The 19788-nt window shown below is 34.8% G+C and overlaps 1 protein-coding gene across 3 annotated transcripts in view; it reads left to right on the plus strand.

Moving 5' to 3' along the window:
- LOC150109456 (trafficking kinesin-binding protein 1-like) overlaps positions 1-19788 on the plus strand; it is a 574911-nt gene that overhangs the window by 431754 nt on the left and 123369 nt on the right. For all 3 annotated transcript variants that reach the window (XM_090413241.1, XM_090413254.1, XM_090413248.1), the window contains one exon: positions 13422-13552. In XM_090413241.1, coding sequence (XP_090269367.1) covers positions 13422-13552 — 131 coding nt within the window. The remainder of the gene's footprint in view (positions 1-13421; positions 13553-19788) is intronic.

A 19788-nucleotide genomic window follows, 5' to 3' on the forward strand; every position in this document is an offset into this window, starting at 1 on the left:
ATATTGAATCCAACATTATTTGAAAGCCGAATATAGAAACTATAAAAGTATTGGTGGATTCAAGCCTAAGCAACCTTTCAGGACAGGGACAACTCGTGGTAAAGGTGGAGTAAGTTCTGATCACTTTCCTTGGTATTTTCCGTAATACAAAGCACATCTTCTTGTGGACATGTATGATGCTATGCATTATGGGAAGGGGGTCACTACCCAGACTGGTTTCGACCTTTATTGAATGTTCAAGTACAGGTCAAACTCCAAAAACTCAGCGTTGTTCCCCCTCAGTGACAGGCTCACCCTACCACTGAGAAGAACTCGGTGTTGGCTCTACTCCATGGCAGGCTCACCCCACCACCAAGCAGAGCCGCTCATTTGCTCATATGTCATCTGAGGGGTAATAGCCGTGCCTCAGTTAACTTCATGGGCTACAGCATTGCCATTCATCACCCAAGCTTCCGACCGGTTTCAACCTTTATTGAATGTTCAAGTATAGGTCAAACTCCAAAAACTCAGCATTGTTTCTCCTCAGTAACAGGCTCACCCTGCCACTGAGAAGAACTCTTAGAACTGGTTGGCTCTATTCTGTGGCAGGCTCACCCCCACCACCGAGCAGAGCCACTCATTTGCTCTGCTCGGTGGTGGGGGTGTCATCTGAGGGGTAACAGCAACAGTGGTGCCTCAATTAACTTCATGGACTACAGCATTGCCATTCATTACCCCCCCCCCCCCTTCCACTCAGGACCTGGGTGACAGCAACAGCCGAGCCTCAGTTAAAACTTCATGGGCTACAGCATTGCCATTCATCACCCTAGCTTCCAACTGGTTTCGTCCTTTATTGAGGTCTCGTCAGTGGGAGCCAGACCCAGATGTAAAATACTCAGGTTGAAGTGATGCAGAATCATTCTTTCCCATATGAATTGCCAAAAGGTGTCACATCTTAAAAGGTACCAAGAATTACTGAAATTAAGAGCCAAAGGCTTCACTTCGGTGATGCAAAATTATACAAATTAAGTGGATATTGAATCCAACATTATTTCAAAGCCACATATATAGAAACTACAAGAGTTTCGTGCTGAATATAGGAACTATAAAAGTATCGGCAGATCCAAGTGTAAGCAACCTTTTAGAATAGGGGTAACTCATGGTAAAGGTGGAGTAAGTTCTGATTACTTTCCTTCGTATTTTCCCTAATGCAAAGCACATCTACTCGAGGGCATGTATAATGCTATTCATTATGAAAAAGGGGTCACTACCCAGACTGGTTTCGACCTTTGTTGAATGTTCAAGTACAGGTCAACCTCCAAAAACTGAGCGTTGTTTTCCCTCAGTAACAGGCTCACCCCACCACCAAGCAGAGCCGCTAATTTGCTTATGTCATCTGAGGGATAACAGCAACAGCCATCCCTCAGTTAACTTCATGGGCTACAGCATTACCATTGATCACCCAAGCTTCCAACCGGTTTCGACCTTTATCAAATGTTCAAGTACAGGTCAAACTCCAAAAACTCGGCATTGTTCCCCTCAGTAACAGGCTCACCCTGCCACTGAGAAGAACTCTCAGAACCGGTTGGCTCTATCCCGTGGCAGGCTCACCCCCCCACCACTGAGCAGAGCCGCTCATTTGCTCTGCTCGGTGGTGGGGGTGTCATCTGAGGGGTAACAGCAACAGCCATGCCTCGGTTAACTTAATGGGCTACAGCATTGCCATTCATCACCCTAGCTTCCAACTGGTTTCGTTTATTGAGATCTCGTCTGTGGGAGCCAGACCCAGTTGTAAAATACTCAGGTTGGAGTGATGCAGAAGTCATTCTTTCCCGTATGAATTGCCAAAAGGTGTCACATCTTAAAAGGTACCAAGAATTACTGAAATAAAGAGCCAAAAGGCTTCATTTCGGCAATGCAAAATTATACAAATTAAGTGGATATTGAATCCAATATTATTTCAAAGCCGCATATATAGAAACTACAGGAGTTTCGTGCTGAATATAGAAACTATAAAAGTATCGGCAGATCCAAGCGTAAGTAACCTTTCAGAACAGGGTAACTCGTGGTAAAGGTGGAGTAAGTTCTGATCACTTTCCTTCGTATTTTTCCTAATGCAAAGCCCATGTCCGCAGTGATATAACAGTGATATACAAGTACTTGAAGTGCATAGAAGCATTCTGACTATCTTATATGACTCAAGACATTCACACAAATTAAAAATATAAAAAATCACAAACTAGAATGCCAGTATTCATAAAACTGAACATCAGTGTAAAGAGAAATTATTTACATTATAATACAAGGTAGAAAGAACTAAATAGCAATTTTCTGAAATGGTTGGCCACATTGATAATTTCTATTCTCTAACCAAGAAGCTGCTTTTTTGAATTCCACTGTTGACAGTTGTTTGTGTTATCTTTAGCTAACAGATGATTTTAACTGCCAGTATGAGACCACCATCCTACTTTATTGGCTTGAAAAAGTATTATGTTGAGTTAGATCAGAGGTTTCAAAATTGTCTAACCCACACCTTATTCACATATGATAGGTCTATGTTTTGTGGATGGGATACATAAAAAAATAAAGAGTCAAATACTTGCCCTTTAGAATTTCAAAACTAATACCATTTGGAATGTAATTAAAGCCTGTGATTTCTACATCAGTGTAATGATTAGTACAAAGACACATAAGTCTCTCAGTGTTCTAAACTGTTATGTTAATCAGGTGCATCTTTGTAATTTTGCAGAACTTTCTTTGTAATTATTGCCCTTAATTTTGTAGCAACAATGATTAGGTGGACCAATCTCTCATCATTACTTGTCTTAGTTCCCATAATGCACATATCTCCTTGTGGACATGTATAATGCTATGCATTAAGGGAAGGGCCATTACTTACCCAGACCAGTTTTGACCTTTATTGAGGTCTTGTCAGTGGGAGCCAGATATACATGTCCGCAAGGAGATGTGCTTTGCATTATGGGAGATACTAAGACAAGTAGTGATGAGAGCTTGGTCCACCTTTACCACGAGTTGCCTCAGTCCTGAAGATACTTCAGGTGCAAACTTTGTTTGCTTACACTTGGATAAAGGATTAAGCTAAATTTATTATAGTCTAACCAAGTGGGGAAAAACTTCCAACAAAAAATTATTAGTTGTATTATGTCAGTTACATTCATAAGATTGTAAAAATTTTCATACATTAGTGCTGTGGGCAGGGCTAAGGGTTAGATTATCAAGAAATCATACTTGAGAGAGAGAGAGAGAAACCAAGTATGGTATTGCTTGAAACAACTGAAGACCTCCATTAAGCAGACACATAAATCATCTGCCATACAGATGCTCACAAATCCATGCCTGTTGGACTGGATGCAGACATGCTGTCAACTTGTCCAACTGGGCTGGCATTGCTATTTAACAATGGGTTATTCGAATGTTGAATGTCCAATAACTACTGCTACTTATAAATATTTCAACTTCTATAGCTAAAAATTCACACAAACATTATTACCATATACAGACAAGTAGTTACTAAATAAATCTTAACACTACACTCTAAAGTGAGACCATCAAAAAGGAAATGAATGGAGAGAAGAATGATATTGTTCAAGTGTCATGAGTTTCACCTCACCCATCCAATCCTATCTTGATATTTAATGAAAACAATGACTGGAATATGGTTATACTGGAACCAATACAGTATAACCACATTTTAAACATTAAAGTAAAAACCTATTTATTTCATACAACTAAATTCTTACACACCATGATATATAAGGAATAGTTAATTTTAAAACATAGTAGCAGAATGATTTTTTAATAGATAAACTGATGTTAATTGAATCATTAGTTAATCTGATAGTGCATATCATGTTGCAATGTCACACATGCTCTATTATTAATCTGTGCTATGTATCATCTCTCATAACCTAGTTCCTCACATTTTAGGTATGCTGAATACAGATGGTTTTGAATAAAGCATTGATTTTTATTACACTTTGTTGGATATATATTGTTCATTTCATAGACTTCTTTAAACTTGCAAATATAGCTATTAAATTTAATGTGTAACATTTCTGTTAGTTGCCAAATTATCTGACCCCCTCCTCCCTTTAGTAGTATGATAAGCCTGTCTGATTTGTGTGCTTGTTTTTCTCTCCATCATTGTCCTTCATATGTTCTTTCTTGTTAATTTTTCCCATCCTCTTTGTGCAACATAACACAGCATATGTACAGAATATTTACAAACTTCTGGCCTCTTGAGAGGTGAATGATGTTGTTTGAGTAACTTAGGCATCATGGAGGTTTTTTTTTTTTAATTTAATTTTTTTTTTTTTTTGAATTAAGGTGAGGAGGCAGCTTTGAAGTTATACTATTTTAGCTGTGATGTTTGTAATGTATGGTGAAGTGATAGCACCTATATCGACCATGTTTTCTTGTGTGCTTGCAGAGAAGTTTGGTGTGTTTTTTAAGAATATTAAGAATAATACTTTTAGATTGTAAGCATTCTCTTAGATAATGCATTTCTTGTTTCTTTTTATTGTTGGTCACTCTAGAGGCTTTTTTTAAAAACTATTAATAATACATTCTAAAAAACCAGTTTTTTTTCCAAATGCTAGAAAATATGGCTTATGAAGGGGCTGTCACCATACATAACATTTCTAGTTAGTAATCCCATGTTCTGATAAACCCAGTTTTTTGTTTCTTGGAGATAATGTAGTTTGAAGATAATGTGGTCTGAAATGCATATAAGAATAACTGGCAGTTGCATGGACTGAGTACACTCTAGGTAGCAGTAGAGGTTGAATTTTATCATTTGAAGATGATATCATAGAGCTGATTGAATTAATAGGCTTGTATGTTGGTGAACATATTAAATTTGTTTAAGATATGAAAAATAAGAGTGCTTCTTTAAAGAAAGTTCTGAAGTCCTTCTACATCACTCAAATCTCAACTTTAATGATGAATTTTCCATGATAAAAATCTGGGATATTATTAAAAACTGTACAGTTTAATATTATTATTTTTTTTAATTACATGCACACCACACTTCATTTGATCCTAAAAGAAATAGTGCAATTGCAAAACAAAAAATAAGGAAAACACACACACACAGTGAGAGAGAGAGAGAGAGGAACAATTTTGTAACAGAACTAGAAAAGGATATATCTACGCCACAATGAAAAACCTATAAAATAATAATTTGCATGCACATAGAAATAAAAAGAAAAGGTAAAAATATGAACAACAGATGTAGAAAAACGGATAACTTATTTTCAGAATCTCTGGACTGATTATAATAAAAAAGTAAAATTTTATACAGCAAAGAATGATCTAACAGAAAATATTATGATGTCAGAACTAAAAAATACAGTAAGTAAGATGAAAAATAGGAAAACACCAGAAAAAGAAGACAATATAAACATGGAACTGTACAAAAATTCAGGTGAAAAATTTAATGAACTCTTAGAAAAAAAGCACTGATTATTCTAATTTATAAAAAAACGAAATCAGATGACTGAAATAACTATAGGGAAAAAGGTCTGCTAAATGCAGGGTACAAAATGTATGCAGGAATATTAAAGGAGAAACGAAACACTATTATAGAGAACAAACTACTAGAACAGCAGAATGAATTCCAAAAAAGGCCAATCTTGCATAGACTCAATTTTTACTCTAAAATTATTAATTGAAAAGAGAAGAGAATTTTAAAAAGAAATACATGTGGCATTCATTGATTATGAAAAAGTCTTTAATAAAATTAAAAACAAAAATTATTTAAAATGTTAACTGATCTAAATATACCAAACCCGCTCATACAATCTATTCAAGAAATATATACAGGGAATAAAATGGCAGTCAGATTAGAACAAATATAGCAAGGATGTACCCTATCACCTCTACATATATATGTAAATTATAGAGCCTCCATAACTCAGTCAGTAGAGATGAAGCCTTTAGTCGGAAAGTCCTGGGTTCGATTCCCATCAGTGACGTAATGAACCTTTATCTGGTCGCTTTCGACTGAAGGTGAGTTAGCTGGTCTCATACAGAGGTAGGGAGTTTTTACATCTCCCAGAATAGGCAAACCGGCCCGTGAACACATGCATTTACAGGCATAGGACACATAGGGAGGCATAGGGTTAACCACCTTATCTTCAATACAGTAGCAGTTAAATGTAGAAAAATCCTCGACACCACAAGGGAAAAGAGGAGGGAAGGAATAATAAGAAGGAATATAATTATAACAATCTGGAAACAGCATTAACTCATTTGATGTATAAATAAATTCACAAATAAAGATAGATTCACTATTATTTGCAGATCATCAAATTGCATTAAATACATCAGAAAACAATCTACTGAGATCAGTGAAATCATTAAATGAAATTTCAGAAAAATGTAATAGAAGTAATGACAAAAATAATGGTTTTCAAAGGGGAAAATCCAATAAGAAGCAAAATAGTGATAGATAATAAAATATTAGAGCGAGTAAATACTTTCAAATATTTGGACGTGACTTATATGAAGATGAAAAACATATAATCAATAAAATATCAAATTTTGTTAAAGTAAATGGCATAATAATATAACAAAAATAACCTACTAGTTTTGCCATATATGCTAGTGGCTTCGTCTGGGTTTGGAAGAACAAACAAATATATGATAAGTGGTAAATATGAATCATTACATAACTAAAAACTGAATATGTAGGAACCATTGCACAAAAATAAAAGTAAAAACAGAGACACGTGGATTGGAATCTGGTACTGGTCAGTCATTGTTCAGCAGGTGTGCACAGTAGTTTGCAGAAAATTAAAGTCCGATGTGTTGAAAGATCTAATAAGTGGCTTCCAAATGTCACATAAAATCATTCCTTGGTTTCTGTTGAGAGTGCCTTGTGAGTGGATTACTATCATTGCCTCTTTGATGTTGTGGGCGCTGAAGTTGTCTTCTATGTAAGGCAGGGGAGCTCTTGTCTTATTCAGTATTGTGTGAGTGTGGGAAAAATGGAATACCAAGCCTGAGCTGTCTTCTCTGTTGTTATTGATGTCTCCAATATGCTTCTTTTGCCTTATTAATGTGGCAAAACTAGTAGGTATAATTAAATAACTATTACAACCTATAAAACCAGTGTTAGTTATTTTTGTTACATTCTTTTTGGTCAAAAAAAACCCCAATATACTCAGCATAATAACATATTTAAGCTGTCCCTGGTACAAAAACACACCAGAATCAGACTATGTAATGTCCTGTCTGAACCATCTTTATTGTATGGAAGTGAAACATGGACCATAAGAAAGAATGAAAAATAGGTCCAAACAGTAGAAATGAAATTTCTCAGAAAAACAACTGGATATACCAAGTGGGACCATAAAACAAATGGAGAAATTTTATATTGAATTCCTGAATATAAAACCAATTAACTACTATATAAGTAAATATAAATAAAAATGGTTAGAATATCGAAATCAAATGGACAATAGCACATTGTCAAAAATACTATATGGATATAAAATGGAAAAAGAATTGGAAGACCAAGAAAGTGACGGCATGAGACCAAAACAGGCCACTTGGCCTAAAATCCAGGAGAGGAAGTAGTAGTACTGGTTTTTACTTGGACGTCTTGCAACTGCATACAAGGAAAGCTTCCATTCTTATATGTTCATTTTATTTAATTTTTAATTTTCAAATCTAACATACTGATGATGGTTCATTATATGAATTAAAATATCTGTAGTTTAACCATTCTTAATTAAATAATTTTTCAACTGTGTCTGCATGTAACCTTAATATTATCAGGTCTAGATCATCATAACACTACGGAAAAATATTAAATATTAAATAATTTTTGACCTAACAAAAATAAAATATACATTGAATTTGCAAATAGCTGTATTTGCAAGTTAAAAGAAGCCTCTGAAATGACATGTCTAACACAGCATAATAAAAATCAAGGTCTTATTCTAAATCAACTACCGTATTCATCCTACATAAAAGACCTACCATATGTAGAACTAAGTTATGATGTTACACAGCACAGATTAACAGTGAAGCATGTGTACGATATTGCATCATGATATGCAGTGTCAGTTTAACAATGATTCCAGTAATGGTATTCATCATCATCAAATTCTTGCCATGTACCCTCAAGGGGTGTACAGGATACGATAGTACTACATGAAAAATTTACATCATTACTAACTTACTATCTACAATTTTCCTCCCAATTAGTCTGTTACTTGTCAAGACTCCAACATTATCAGATCTTATATTTCTATCATCTAATGCACTTTGTACAGTATCAATCCACCTATATCTTGGTCTTCCTCTGGGTCGTTTTATTTTACTGCCAAACTTCAGAGAACACTTGTTTTGCTAATCTTTCCCTGTCCATTCTGTTTAGATGACCATACCACCTGAGATTAGCTCTGCTAATGCATTCCTGGATGCAGACAATGTCAAGTTCTTTCCTAATATCCTCGTTTTTAATATGATATTGCCATTGATGCCATCTGTTCACGCCTCTAATCTTTCTAAGGACTCTCATATCTGCGGTCTCTAGTCTTTGGTCAAGTGTTTTACTTCTGACCCAGCTCTCAGATCCATAAGTCAAAACTGGCTTGAACACTGTCTTGTATACAGCTAATTTAGTATTCCGACTAATTTCTCTCTTATTTCATATGAATTTATTCAATTGACTTCCTACCATACCAGCTTTGTTGATTCTGTTGTCTATTTCCATATTTAATTTACCATCTTCACTAAAAATCGTGCCTAAGTAGGTGAAATGTTTTACTTGTTCCACAGGTTCTCCGTTCACAATGCATTTGACATTTTCAACGATTCTGCCTATTTTCCTTGTCTTTGTCTTTTTATTGCTGACCTTCATACCATATCTATTACAACAGTTATTCAATTTAGTCAGGGAATCTTGCAGACTTGTAGCGGATTTATTTAGAAGTATAACATCGTCCGCATAAAGCAAAGAGCTGACATTAACTTCTCCAGTTTTGATATCATGTTTAATGCCACTTTCCTTCATAATGTGATCCATATAGATAATGAATAACAGAGGAGATAATGTACATCCTTGTCTCACACTAGATTTAACATTAAACCATCTTCCTGTACTACCTTCAATTCTAACTGCTGACTGACTTACAACTCAAATAAAGACTAAGTATTGCTTGATATAATGCCCCATTGACACCATATAACTGTAGTGTATTGAATAGCTTCTCTCTTGGCACCTTGTCATATGCCTTTTCAGATCGACAAAACTTAAATACAGATCTTTGTTATATTCCCATGCTTTCTCAACTATTTGTCGTAAAGTGTCGTAAAGATCTGATTGTGACAGCCTCTATTTGGCCTGAATCCAGCTTGTTCTTCACTAAGCTTTTCTTCCACAATTCTTCTCAACTGTTTCTCAAGTATACTTACATAGATCTTTCCAGGAACACTCAGTAGGGAAATACCTCTGTAATTCTCACATTGTTTTATTTCCCTTTTTATATATGGCTACTATGAGAGCTCTACTCCAATCATTGGGAATTCGTCCTTCTGTCAGACTTTCTGTACTATGCAGCGCAGCTAACTGCAAGACTTTTATACCACCATACTTCAGCATTTCTGGTCGAATATCATCTACTCCTGCTGCCTTTCCACATTTCAGGCTTTTGATGGCTTTTTCTACTTCAAGTATGGATATGTATTCCTGACTGCATGACTGTCAGTTTTTTTTACTACTATGCTGTCAAACCTGCTTGTTTCATTTAGCAATTTTTCAAAGTAATTACTCCATACTTCAAGGATATCTTTTTCTCCTCTTTTCATGTAACCTTTATTATCTCTAATTCCTTTTACAGCACTCTTTCCTCCATTTCTGAGCTTCTTCAACAATCTCCAGAATATCTTGCCACCTTCTTGATATTTATTTTCTATGTTCTTGTCGAAGTCCTCCCATGACTTTTGTTTAGCTAGTTTTACACAGTGTTTAGCTTTCTTGCATTTGTCTCTGTATTCTTTAAGAGCACAAGCTGACTTATTTGCCAGGAACTTTTGATATGCTTTTTTCTTTTCTTTAACTGCCTGTGTCCACCATGGAGTTCTGATTTTTCTATCCTTGCAGACAACCTCCTCATATACCTCTCCGGCTGAATTAATCAGTGTTTTGTTCAAGGGTTGCCACTGAACCTCCAAGGCTTGGTTGCTGTTCTCAAACTCTTTCATTTTTTCTTGAATAATGTTTGCATAGTTTAGTCTACAGTTCACATCTGAGAGATGCTCAACTTTTATTCGCTTTAAAACTTTCTTACATGTTATTCTTTTCAATATGAAATTCAATTTTATTCAGCTCAAGACTAAATAGTGATCAATTTCAAATCCTCTGAGAAAACATCACTATCAACAATAATATAGTCAATGAGACTTTTCTTTTTCCTTGCCTCTTCTCTCCACGTGAAATTGTGCACATTTTTATGTTGGAACATGGTGTTAGTAATAACCAGTCGATGTCCTGAGCAGAAATCCAACAAGTATTTGCCATTATAATGAGTGAAAAGGCTAATTTATCGGTGACATATGTCACCGGTAAAATAGCCTTTTGACTCATTATATTATAGTAATTAACAATATATAGTACACCACTTCGGCAATTCGATAGTAGAGGTATATGTAAGTTCTGTTCACTTAAAACCTTGATATTCCAGGTCTACCTACTCACTGATGAGATCTCAAAAAAGGTTGAAACCGGTCTGGGTAGTGACCTCTTCTCATAATGTTAAACAGTATATATACATCTCTTAGGAGCTGTGTTTTACATTATAAGAGAATACTAAGGTTACTGACGGAGCTTGCACCACCTTTCCATGGAGTTGCCCTGGTGTTGTACTACCCAAGTGATCATTTACACTTGGACTCGCCATTAGTTTTTTCGACATGAAACTCTATATCGATTTCGATCCGAGTTTCGTACCTGGCTATAAAATAAAATGGGATTTACCATCTCCCTTTTACTTAAGTATTTGCCATTATTATTAGCTTTGCTCTTTTCTCAAAATTTTCCCAAAATATTTTTGTATGTCTGACAATCATTTCCTATTCTGCTAAACAGCAGAGTAGGAATCCCCAACAAGGACCAACTTTTCCTTTTTCATTGTGTCAGTGGCTTTCTCTAAAGCATCAAAAAATTCCTCCACTTTTACCTTAGTAGAACCTTCTGTGGGACCATAGGTACAAATAAGTCTCATTGTGCAGTTCCCCATTCTCATATTTGTCCACATCACTCTACTTGAGACTGACTGCCATTCAAGAAGATTAGTCTCATATTTAGTGTTGAATACTATGGCTACTCCTTTTCCTTGATTGTCATTGCCTGAATATAACATTTTGTATTTATTGCTCAGAAAGATCTCACCAGTTTTTGTCTTTTTTTGTTTCAGTCATTCTTATTATGGTGAGGTACTTATCTAATTCCACAGCTAGCTCCATTTTTTTTGCCATTCAGGCTTCTTATGTTGATAGTACTGATCTTTAACTGTGGTGATGTTCAGTTGGGGTGTGTTTTTAGATTTGTTCCAGTAGCTGACTTTTCGCTGTTTGACCTAGTTCCCTTGCAAAAACAAGTAATAATGTTATTTTATGTGTGAAATTATTCTGCTACTATATGCTTTCAAATTTATTTTAATTTTATTCCATGAAGTATGCCATTGCATATTAAACTGAGTGAATGAATGAATAAATAAATAAGCTTTTGCTTTCATACTTAGTAATTGTACTGAAATAATTACATTGGATAGCAGAACTCACAGAAACTTGATCAGTAAATTTTTCTGTTCAATTTTTTTTTTAATCTATAATTCAATACATAGATTTAAAAAAATTTTTAAAAATTCTTGTTACCTTCATTTAATCATTCTTTCTAGGCATGTCTCAACTTCATATATGTACCTTCAACTATAACCTAAAGATCTGATCCCAGTAACCAATATTTTTCAATGATGTAGCTATAGGAAAGTCTTAAAGCTTCTTAATAACTTACCATTAGTATCTTTTATTACCATAGAGCTGCAACCCAATATACATAACAGAAATTTTTGAAAACATTCTTCTGCAGCACAGTCTCAAAGTAAAATGTTCTTTATATTAGTAATAATAAAAATGTCTGTGTAATACACACACAGTAAGACCCCCCCGATTAACACTGATTCGCTATGATGCGGTTTTTTCTGAGCCTTAATAAAACACTAAATATTCCATGATTCAATATAACTTGGTTCTACTTGAAGCCTAAAAGAGTGCTAATGCTGTATTTCCCTTGATTCGTATATAATACAATTATTCCCGACCCAATCAGCGAAAGGTTAAAACCAAACAAAATTTATACGAAAAAGCATTTCGCTTGATATTAAAATGCAGGTGCTGAGACGAGTAGAAAATGGTGAAAGTAAAGTTGACATTGGAGCCACTGTAAATTTGTCTATTTCTACTATATGAATGATTTTAAAAAACAAGGACAAAATTTAAATGTTCAGCAACCAACCACAATGTCTTCTGGAACAAAGGCAACCCAATCCAGAAGCAGCATTTTCGAAGGAATGGATAAACATCTTTCCATTTGGATTGATGATGAAACCGAACGCAACATGCTATTAAGTCAGGCAATAATCATGGAAAAGGCCAGAAGTATTTTTAATCATATTCAGAAATAGACAACAGAATCAGCAAAGTTGGTATGGTGGGAAGTCAATTGAATAAATTCATATGGAATAAGAGAGAAATTAGTCAGAACACTAAATTAGCTGTATACAAGACAGTGTTCAAACCAGTTTTAACTTATGGTTCTGAGAGCTGGGTCAGAAGTAAAACACTTGACCAAAGACTAGAGACCGCAGATATGAGATTCCTGAGAAAGATTAGAGGCATGAACAGATGGCATCAATGGCAATATCATATTAAAAATGAGGATATTAGGAAAGAACTTGACATTGTCAGCATCCAGGAATGCATTAGCAGAGCTAATCTCAGGTGGTATTGTCACTTAAATAGAATGGGAGAGGAAAGATTAGCAAAACAAGTGTTCTCTGCCAGGTTGGCAGGAAAATGACCCAGAGGAAGACCAAGATATAGGTGGATTGATATGGTACAAAATGTCTTAGACGATAGAAATATAAGATCTGATAATGTTGGAGTCTTGACAAGTAACAGACTGATTGGGAGGAAAATTGTATATAGGAAGTTAGTAATGATGTAATTTTTTCATGTAGTACTGTCATATCCTGTACACCCCTTGAGGGTACATGGCAGGAATTTGATGATGATGATAAATTTACTATACATGATTACACACCACTTTTATTAAATTTTAAATGCATATGTTTTATAACTAAATTTTATATTTTATTCTTGAGAATTAAACTGGATAAATGTTTAAATAGGTGAGGCTAATGTTCATATTACAAATCTGCAAGAAGAAATTGCTAGGAAGTCAGAAGATAATATTCGCCAACAAGAGGAGATTACCCAACTTCTTTCTCAAGTTGTTGATCTTCAGCGTAAAGTGAGGGATGTAAGTTTTTTTTGTTTTTTTTTCCTCTCGAGGTCTACAGAAATTCTTATTAATGACTTCTTTGGCTATTGAATTTGCTGTTGATCAAGAAATAGTAATAATGAATTCCATGAAAAGGGATGAGGAGAAAAATAATCTTTGTTAAGAGGCTCTTCTTTTGTCTGTTAATTGTAAATTTTTATTAACTTGCATTTTATGGAGTTAGAAAAAATCGAAATTGCAAGCAAGACCTTTAATTTTAATTCAATGATCTCTTTCTCTATACCATATACCAGTGGTGTTCAACCTTTTTCACTACACGAACTACTTTTCTATAAAAAGTTATTCGGTGATCTACTCTCTTATAAGTTATTCGACGATCTACTCTCTTATATAGATCACGTTCCCCCAACCTGATATCTGATTATGCACAAATAAACAACTAAACAACAATGAACTTTATTTGTGTATTTAAAAATTTATTTATCACTTTTAATTATTTTAATACAACAAAAAAAAACAAATATATTGGAATAAAATATTTATTTCTCTATTTTAGAAAACCAAAGTTAGAAAAACCAACAGATTGATTACATACAAGTTACAGGAAATGCTGGTTAATTTAAAAAGAAAAAAAAAAGTTAATGTGAAATTTGGCATTGTTTGGACCTCGCAATATTTTCATAGTCAAGTTGATATGAAGAAGTGGCCAATCGCAGACAATTATCCAAATGATCATTTATAATTTGGTTTCTTAATTGATTTTTTATGAGGGTAATATTTGAAAAAGGGGATTCTGACAAGTATGTTGATCCGAAACACGACAGAATTTTTCGCGCAATATCAGTTAATATTGGGAATTTTTCATGTGCACACTTCCAATTGACTTCATTGTTTATTGATTTTAAATGTAAACTATTCTGAATGTTTATTATCTCAAGTTCTACTTCAGCTTGGTTTATATCAAACAGCCCACTAATTTTATTTGAAATTTCTGTGATGTTCAAATTTTCTTGAAATGGATTATTGATAAAAGATACAATCATTTCAGTTTTATTAAAATCTTTAAATCTTGAATTTATTTCTTCCTCAACTAATTCTATTTCACGAATAAATTCTTTTAAATCATAGCGAAGCATTTCTTGATTTTGTTCAAAAAATTTTAATAAATATGGGAGATGTCTAAATTCACAGTCATTTATATTTTTCTTTAATAAAAGTAAGTATTGTTGGAAAATTTTTATTGAACTTGACATGTCAATTAAATTTTTATCTCTACCTTGTAACTCTAAAATTGAAATTGCTTAATTTCATACAGAAATCTACTAAAAATAATAAGTATAACAACTATCTTTTATCACTCAATTGTGGATAAATATCTCCTTTTTCATCAAGAAAATTTTTTATATCATTAATTAATACAAGAAATCTTTCTAAAAATTGACTTCTGCTGAGCCAACGAACATTATTGTACAACAGAAGTTCCCTATCATCATCTGCCTGTAATTTAAATAACTGCCGTTTGCAGGGCTTTTCCTCAAACAGAATTTACAATTTTAAATGTAATATCCAAAACATCTTTTGTGTTTAATCTTTTACTACACAGTACGTGTTGGTGAATAATACAGTGGTACGTTAAAAAATCTGGATATTTGTCATCGTTTTTACATAAAGAAATGAAGCCTGATTTATTACCTATCATTGCAGGAGCACCATCAGTAGTAATAGACACAAGTTTAAAAAGAAGAAGTTTGTGTTGTTTAACAAATTCATCAAATGCCGAAAAAATGTCTTCTTCCCTAGTCCTTCCCAATAATGGTATAATTTTCAAAAGTTCTTCTTTACTTGAATAATCTTGAAATACTGTGCAAATAAATACCATTAACTGAGCAATATCAGTGAAGTCGTTTGATTCATCAAATTGTAATAAAAACGCAACATACTGGTGAATGTAGGACATTAACCTGGCCTGGAAACTTTTCTCCGGCAATTGGAACTCTTCCTTTTGGCAATTTGAAACCTTGTTTGTGGCCTAGAAGTAGTCTCTCTCTAGCGACTTCTCGAACTGAGAAGCTCCTTTCTGGAAGCAGGAAACTCTTCTCTCAAGCAACATGGATCCCGGCAGTCTCTCTGACGGCGACTCTGGACCAGGCGGCCTCCTCTCTGATAGCAATTCTGGAACTAGGACCCCTTCTGCTTGCTTCAGTCCCTTTTTATTAGGCCTCCTCTGAGACCTCACATGAAGTTTGGCAACCCCCAAAGAATCGGTATGAGTCTTTCATCTTAAGTTTCAACTTCGGCACGCCTTTTGTTCTCCTGAGATTTCTTTTGATTGTAAGTTGCCGGTCATCGGAAAGTTGTTTGAACTCTTTCTGACTGACTTCGGAGATGTTTACACTTAGAGCCTGAAAGCCTTTCTCATACATACAAGTTTCAATAACAATCTTTCTAAAGCCGCCATGTACAGCTTCGGCGACCAAAACATTGCCTTTGTTTTTAACACTCTAACATATTCTTATTAAAGCAGTATATACAGTTAGCTTCAAAAGAGTTATTTACAAAAACATCTAATACAAACTATACCGAGACAAACAAAGTTTATTTTTTTCAGTATTCACATGGGACTTAACCTAAGTAAAAAATCGATGTAATGTGCTTTGAAATATTTAATATTTAAGCTACAATCGAGTTTTTACACTTTGCTTATAATCGTATTCACTCGGCTCGCTGTTTGACTTCCACTGATCCAAATTAATTCATTTACCCAGACTTATGAGAAAATTACTGATTTGACAGTTTTAACGCAAAATAAATAAACGATAGCAATACACTTAAAGCGAATTAAAAATAATACAAATCATCATCATCATCATCAAATTCCTGCCATGTACCCACAAGGGGTGTACAGGATATGATAGTACTACATGAAAAAATTATGTCATTACTAACTTCCTATATACAATTTTCCTCCAAATCAGTCTGTTACTTGTCAAGACTCCAACATTATCAGATCTTATATTTCTATCGTCTAAGGAACTTTGTACCGTATCAATTCACCTATATCTTGGTCTTCCTCTGGGTCATTTTGCTGCCAACCTGGCAGAGAACACTTGTTTTGCTAATCTTTCCTTGTCCATTCTGTTTAGGTGACCATACCACCTGAGATTAGCTCTGCTAATGCATTCCTGGATACAGACAATGTCAAGTTCTTTCCTAATATCCTCGTTTTTAATATGATATTGCCATTGATGCCATCTGTTCATGCCTATAATCTTTCTCAGGACTCTCATATCTGCGGTCTCTAGTCTTTGGTCAAGTGTTTTACTTCTGACCCAGCTCTCAGATCCATAAGTTAAAACTAGTTTGAACACTGTCTTGTATACAGCTAATTTAGTGTTCCGACTAATTTCTCTCTTATTCCATATGAATTTATTCAATTGACTCCCCACCAGCTTTGCTGATTCTGTTGTCTATTTCTATATTTAGTTTACCATCTTCAGTAAAAATTGTGCCTAAGTAGCTGAAATGTTTTACTTGTTCCACAGGTTCTCCATTCACAACACAGTTGACATTTTCAATGATTCTGCCTATTTTCATTGTCTTTGTCTTTTTATTGCTCACCTTCATACCATATCTATTACAACAGCTATTCAATTTAGTCAGAGAATCTTGCAGGCTTGTAGTGGATTTATTTAGAACATCATCCGCATAAAGCAAAGAGCTGACATTAACATCTCCAATTTTGATATCATGTTTAATACCACTTTCCTTCATAATGTGATCCATATAGATAATGAATAACAGAGGGGATAATGTATATCCTTGTCTCATGCCAGATTTAACATTAAACCATCTTCCTGTACTTCCTTCAATTCTAACTGCTGACTTACAACTCAAATAAAGACTACGTATTGCTTGATATAATGCCCCATTGACACCATATAACTGCAGCGTATTGAATAGCTTCTCTCTTGGCACCTTATCATGTGCCTTTTCCAAATCGACAAAACTTAAATACAGATCTTTGTTATATTCCTATGCTTTCTCGACTATTTGTCGTAAAGTGAAGATCTCATCCTGCCAGCCTCGATTTGGCCTGAATCCAGCTTGTTCTTCACCAAGCTTTTCTTCCACAATTTTTCTCAACCGTTTCTCAAGTATACTTGCATAGATTTTGCCAGTAACACTCAGTAGGGAAATACCTCTGTAATTCTCACATTCAGTTTTATTTCCCTTTTTATATATGGATACTATGAGAGCTCTACGCCAATCATCGGGAATTCGTCCCTTTGTCCAGCCTTTTGAACTATGCAGTGCAGCCACTGTAAGACTCTTATGCCACCATACTTCAGCATTTCTGGTCGAATATCATCTACTCCAGCTGCCTTTCCACATTTCAAGCCTTTGATGGCTTTTTCTACTTCAAGTATGGATATGTATTCCTGCCTGCATGCCTGGTCAGTGTTTTTTACCACTGTGCTATCATCACTGCTTGTTTCATTTAGCAGTTTTTCAAAGTAATTACTCCATACTTCAAGGATATCTTTTTCTCCAGTTTTCATGTCACCTTTATCATCTCTAACTCCTTTTACAGCACTCTTTCCTCTATTCCTCAGCTTCTTCAACAACTTCCAGAATATTTTGCCACCTTCTTGATATTTATTTTCTATATTCTTGCCAAAGTCCTCCCATAACTTTTGTTTAGCTAGTTTTACACAGTGTTTAGCATTATTGCATTTGTCTCTATATTCTCTAAGTGCACAAGCTGACTTATTTGCCAGGAACTTTTGATATGCCTTCTTCTTTTCCTTCGCTGCCTCTTTAACTTCCTGTGTCCACCAGGGAGTTCTAATTTTTTTTATCCTTGCAGACAACCTCACCACATGCCTCTCTGTGCAGAATCAATCAATGTTTTCTTCAGAGTTTGCCACTGAATCTCCAAGGTTTGATTCCTGTTCTCAAACTCTTTCATTTTTTCTTCAATAATCTTTATGTATTTTAGTCTACAGTTCACATCTGAGAGCTGCTCAACTTTTATTTGCTTTAGAACATTCTTACATGTTATTCTTTTCAATATGAAATTCAATTTTATCCTGCTCAAGACCAAATAGTGATCACTTCCAATTTCAAATCCTCTGTACACTCTGGTGTCCTGCACCAGGGAGAAAATATCACTATCAACAATAACATAGTCAATGAGACTTTTCTTATTCCTAGCCTCTTCTCTCCATGTGAATTTGTGCACATTTTTATGTTTGAACATGATGTTAGTAATAACCAGTCCATGTCCTGAGCAGAAATCCAACAGATATTTGCCATTATTATTAGCTTTGCTCTTTTCTCCAAATTTTCCCAAAATATTTTTGTATGTCTCACAATCATTTCCTACTCTGCTATTTAGATCCCCAACAAGGACCAACTTTTCGTTTTTCATTGTGTCAGTTGCTTTTTCTAAATCCTCAAAAAATTCCTCCACTTCTACCTTAGTAGAACCTTCTGTGTGACCATAGGCACAAATAAGTCTCATTGTCCAGTTCCCCATTCTCATATTTGCCCAAATTACTCTACTTGAGACTGACTGCCATTCAAGAAGATTAGCCTCGTATTTTGTGTTGAATACTATGGCTGCCCCTTCTTTTCCTTGATTGTCATTGCCTGAATATAACATTTTGTATTTATTGCTCAGAGAGATCTCACCAGTTTTGGTCTTTTTTGTTTCAGTCACCCCTATTATGTCGATCTGGTACTTATCTAATTGCTCAGCTAGCTCCATTTCTTTGCCATTCAGGCTTCTTACGTTGATAGTACCGATCTTTAACTCTGGTGATGTTGAGTTGGGGTTTGTTTTCAGATTTGTTCCAGTAGCTGACTTTTTGCTGTTCGCCGTGGTTTCCTGGCGAAAACAACGGGGGCCTTGTTTAACCGGGCGATGCCCCAGCCGGCATGAAATTTTGTCATGTTGTACCATCATTTTTTATTTTGGTTTAACCAATAAGAATACAATTTGTTCGGCTAAATCCCAAATTGCCAGCCCATCCTCATTCGTTCAGTATCCACGTAGATACCCAACAGGGTGCACCATGAGCAGGTGAGGATTGGACGTTAGGTCAGAAGCCCTGGTCGATTCTCCACATTCCTTTAAAGGCTATGTGGAGGTCTCCTCTCAGTTATACAAAATAATGCAAATAAATAATACAAAATAATGATAAATAAAATATTATGTTTTCAGTTTTAATTAAATTTGTAATTAAGGAGGA

Source organism: Typopeltis vanoorti, chromosome 2 (genome assembly GCF_054136105.1).
Source record: "Typopeltis vanoorti isolate ZY-2024b chromosome 2, IOZ_Tvanoo_1.0, whole genome shotgun sequence".
NCBI classification, from domain to species: Eukaryota; Metazoa; Arthropoda; class Arachnida; order Uropygi; family Thelyphonidae; genus Typopeltis; species Typopeltis vanoorti.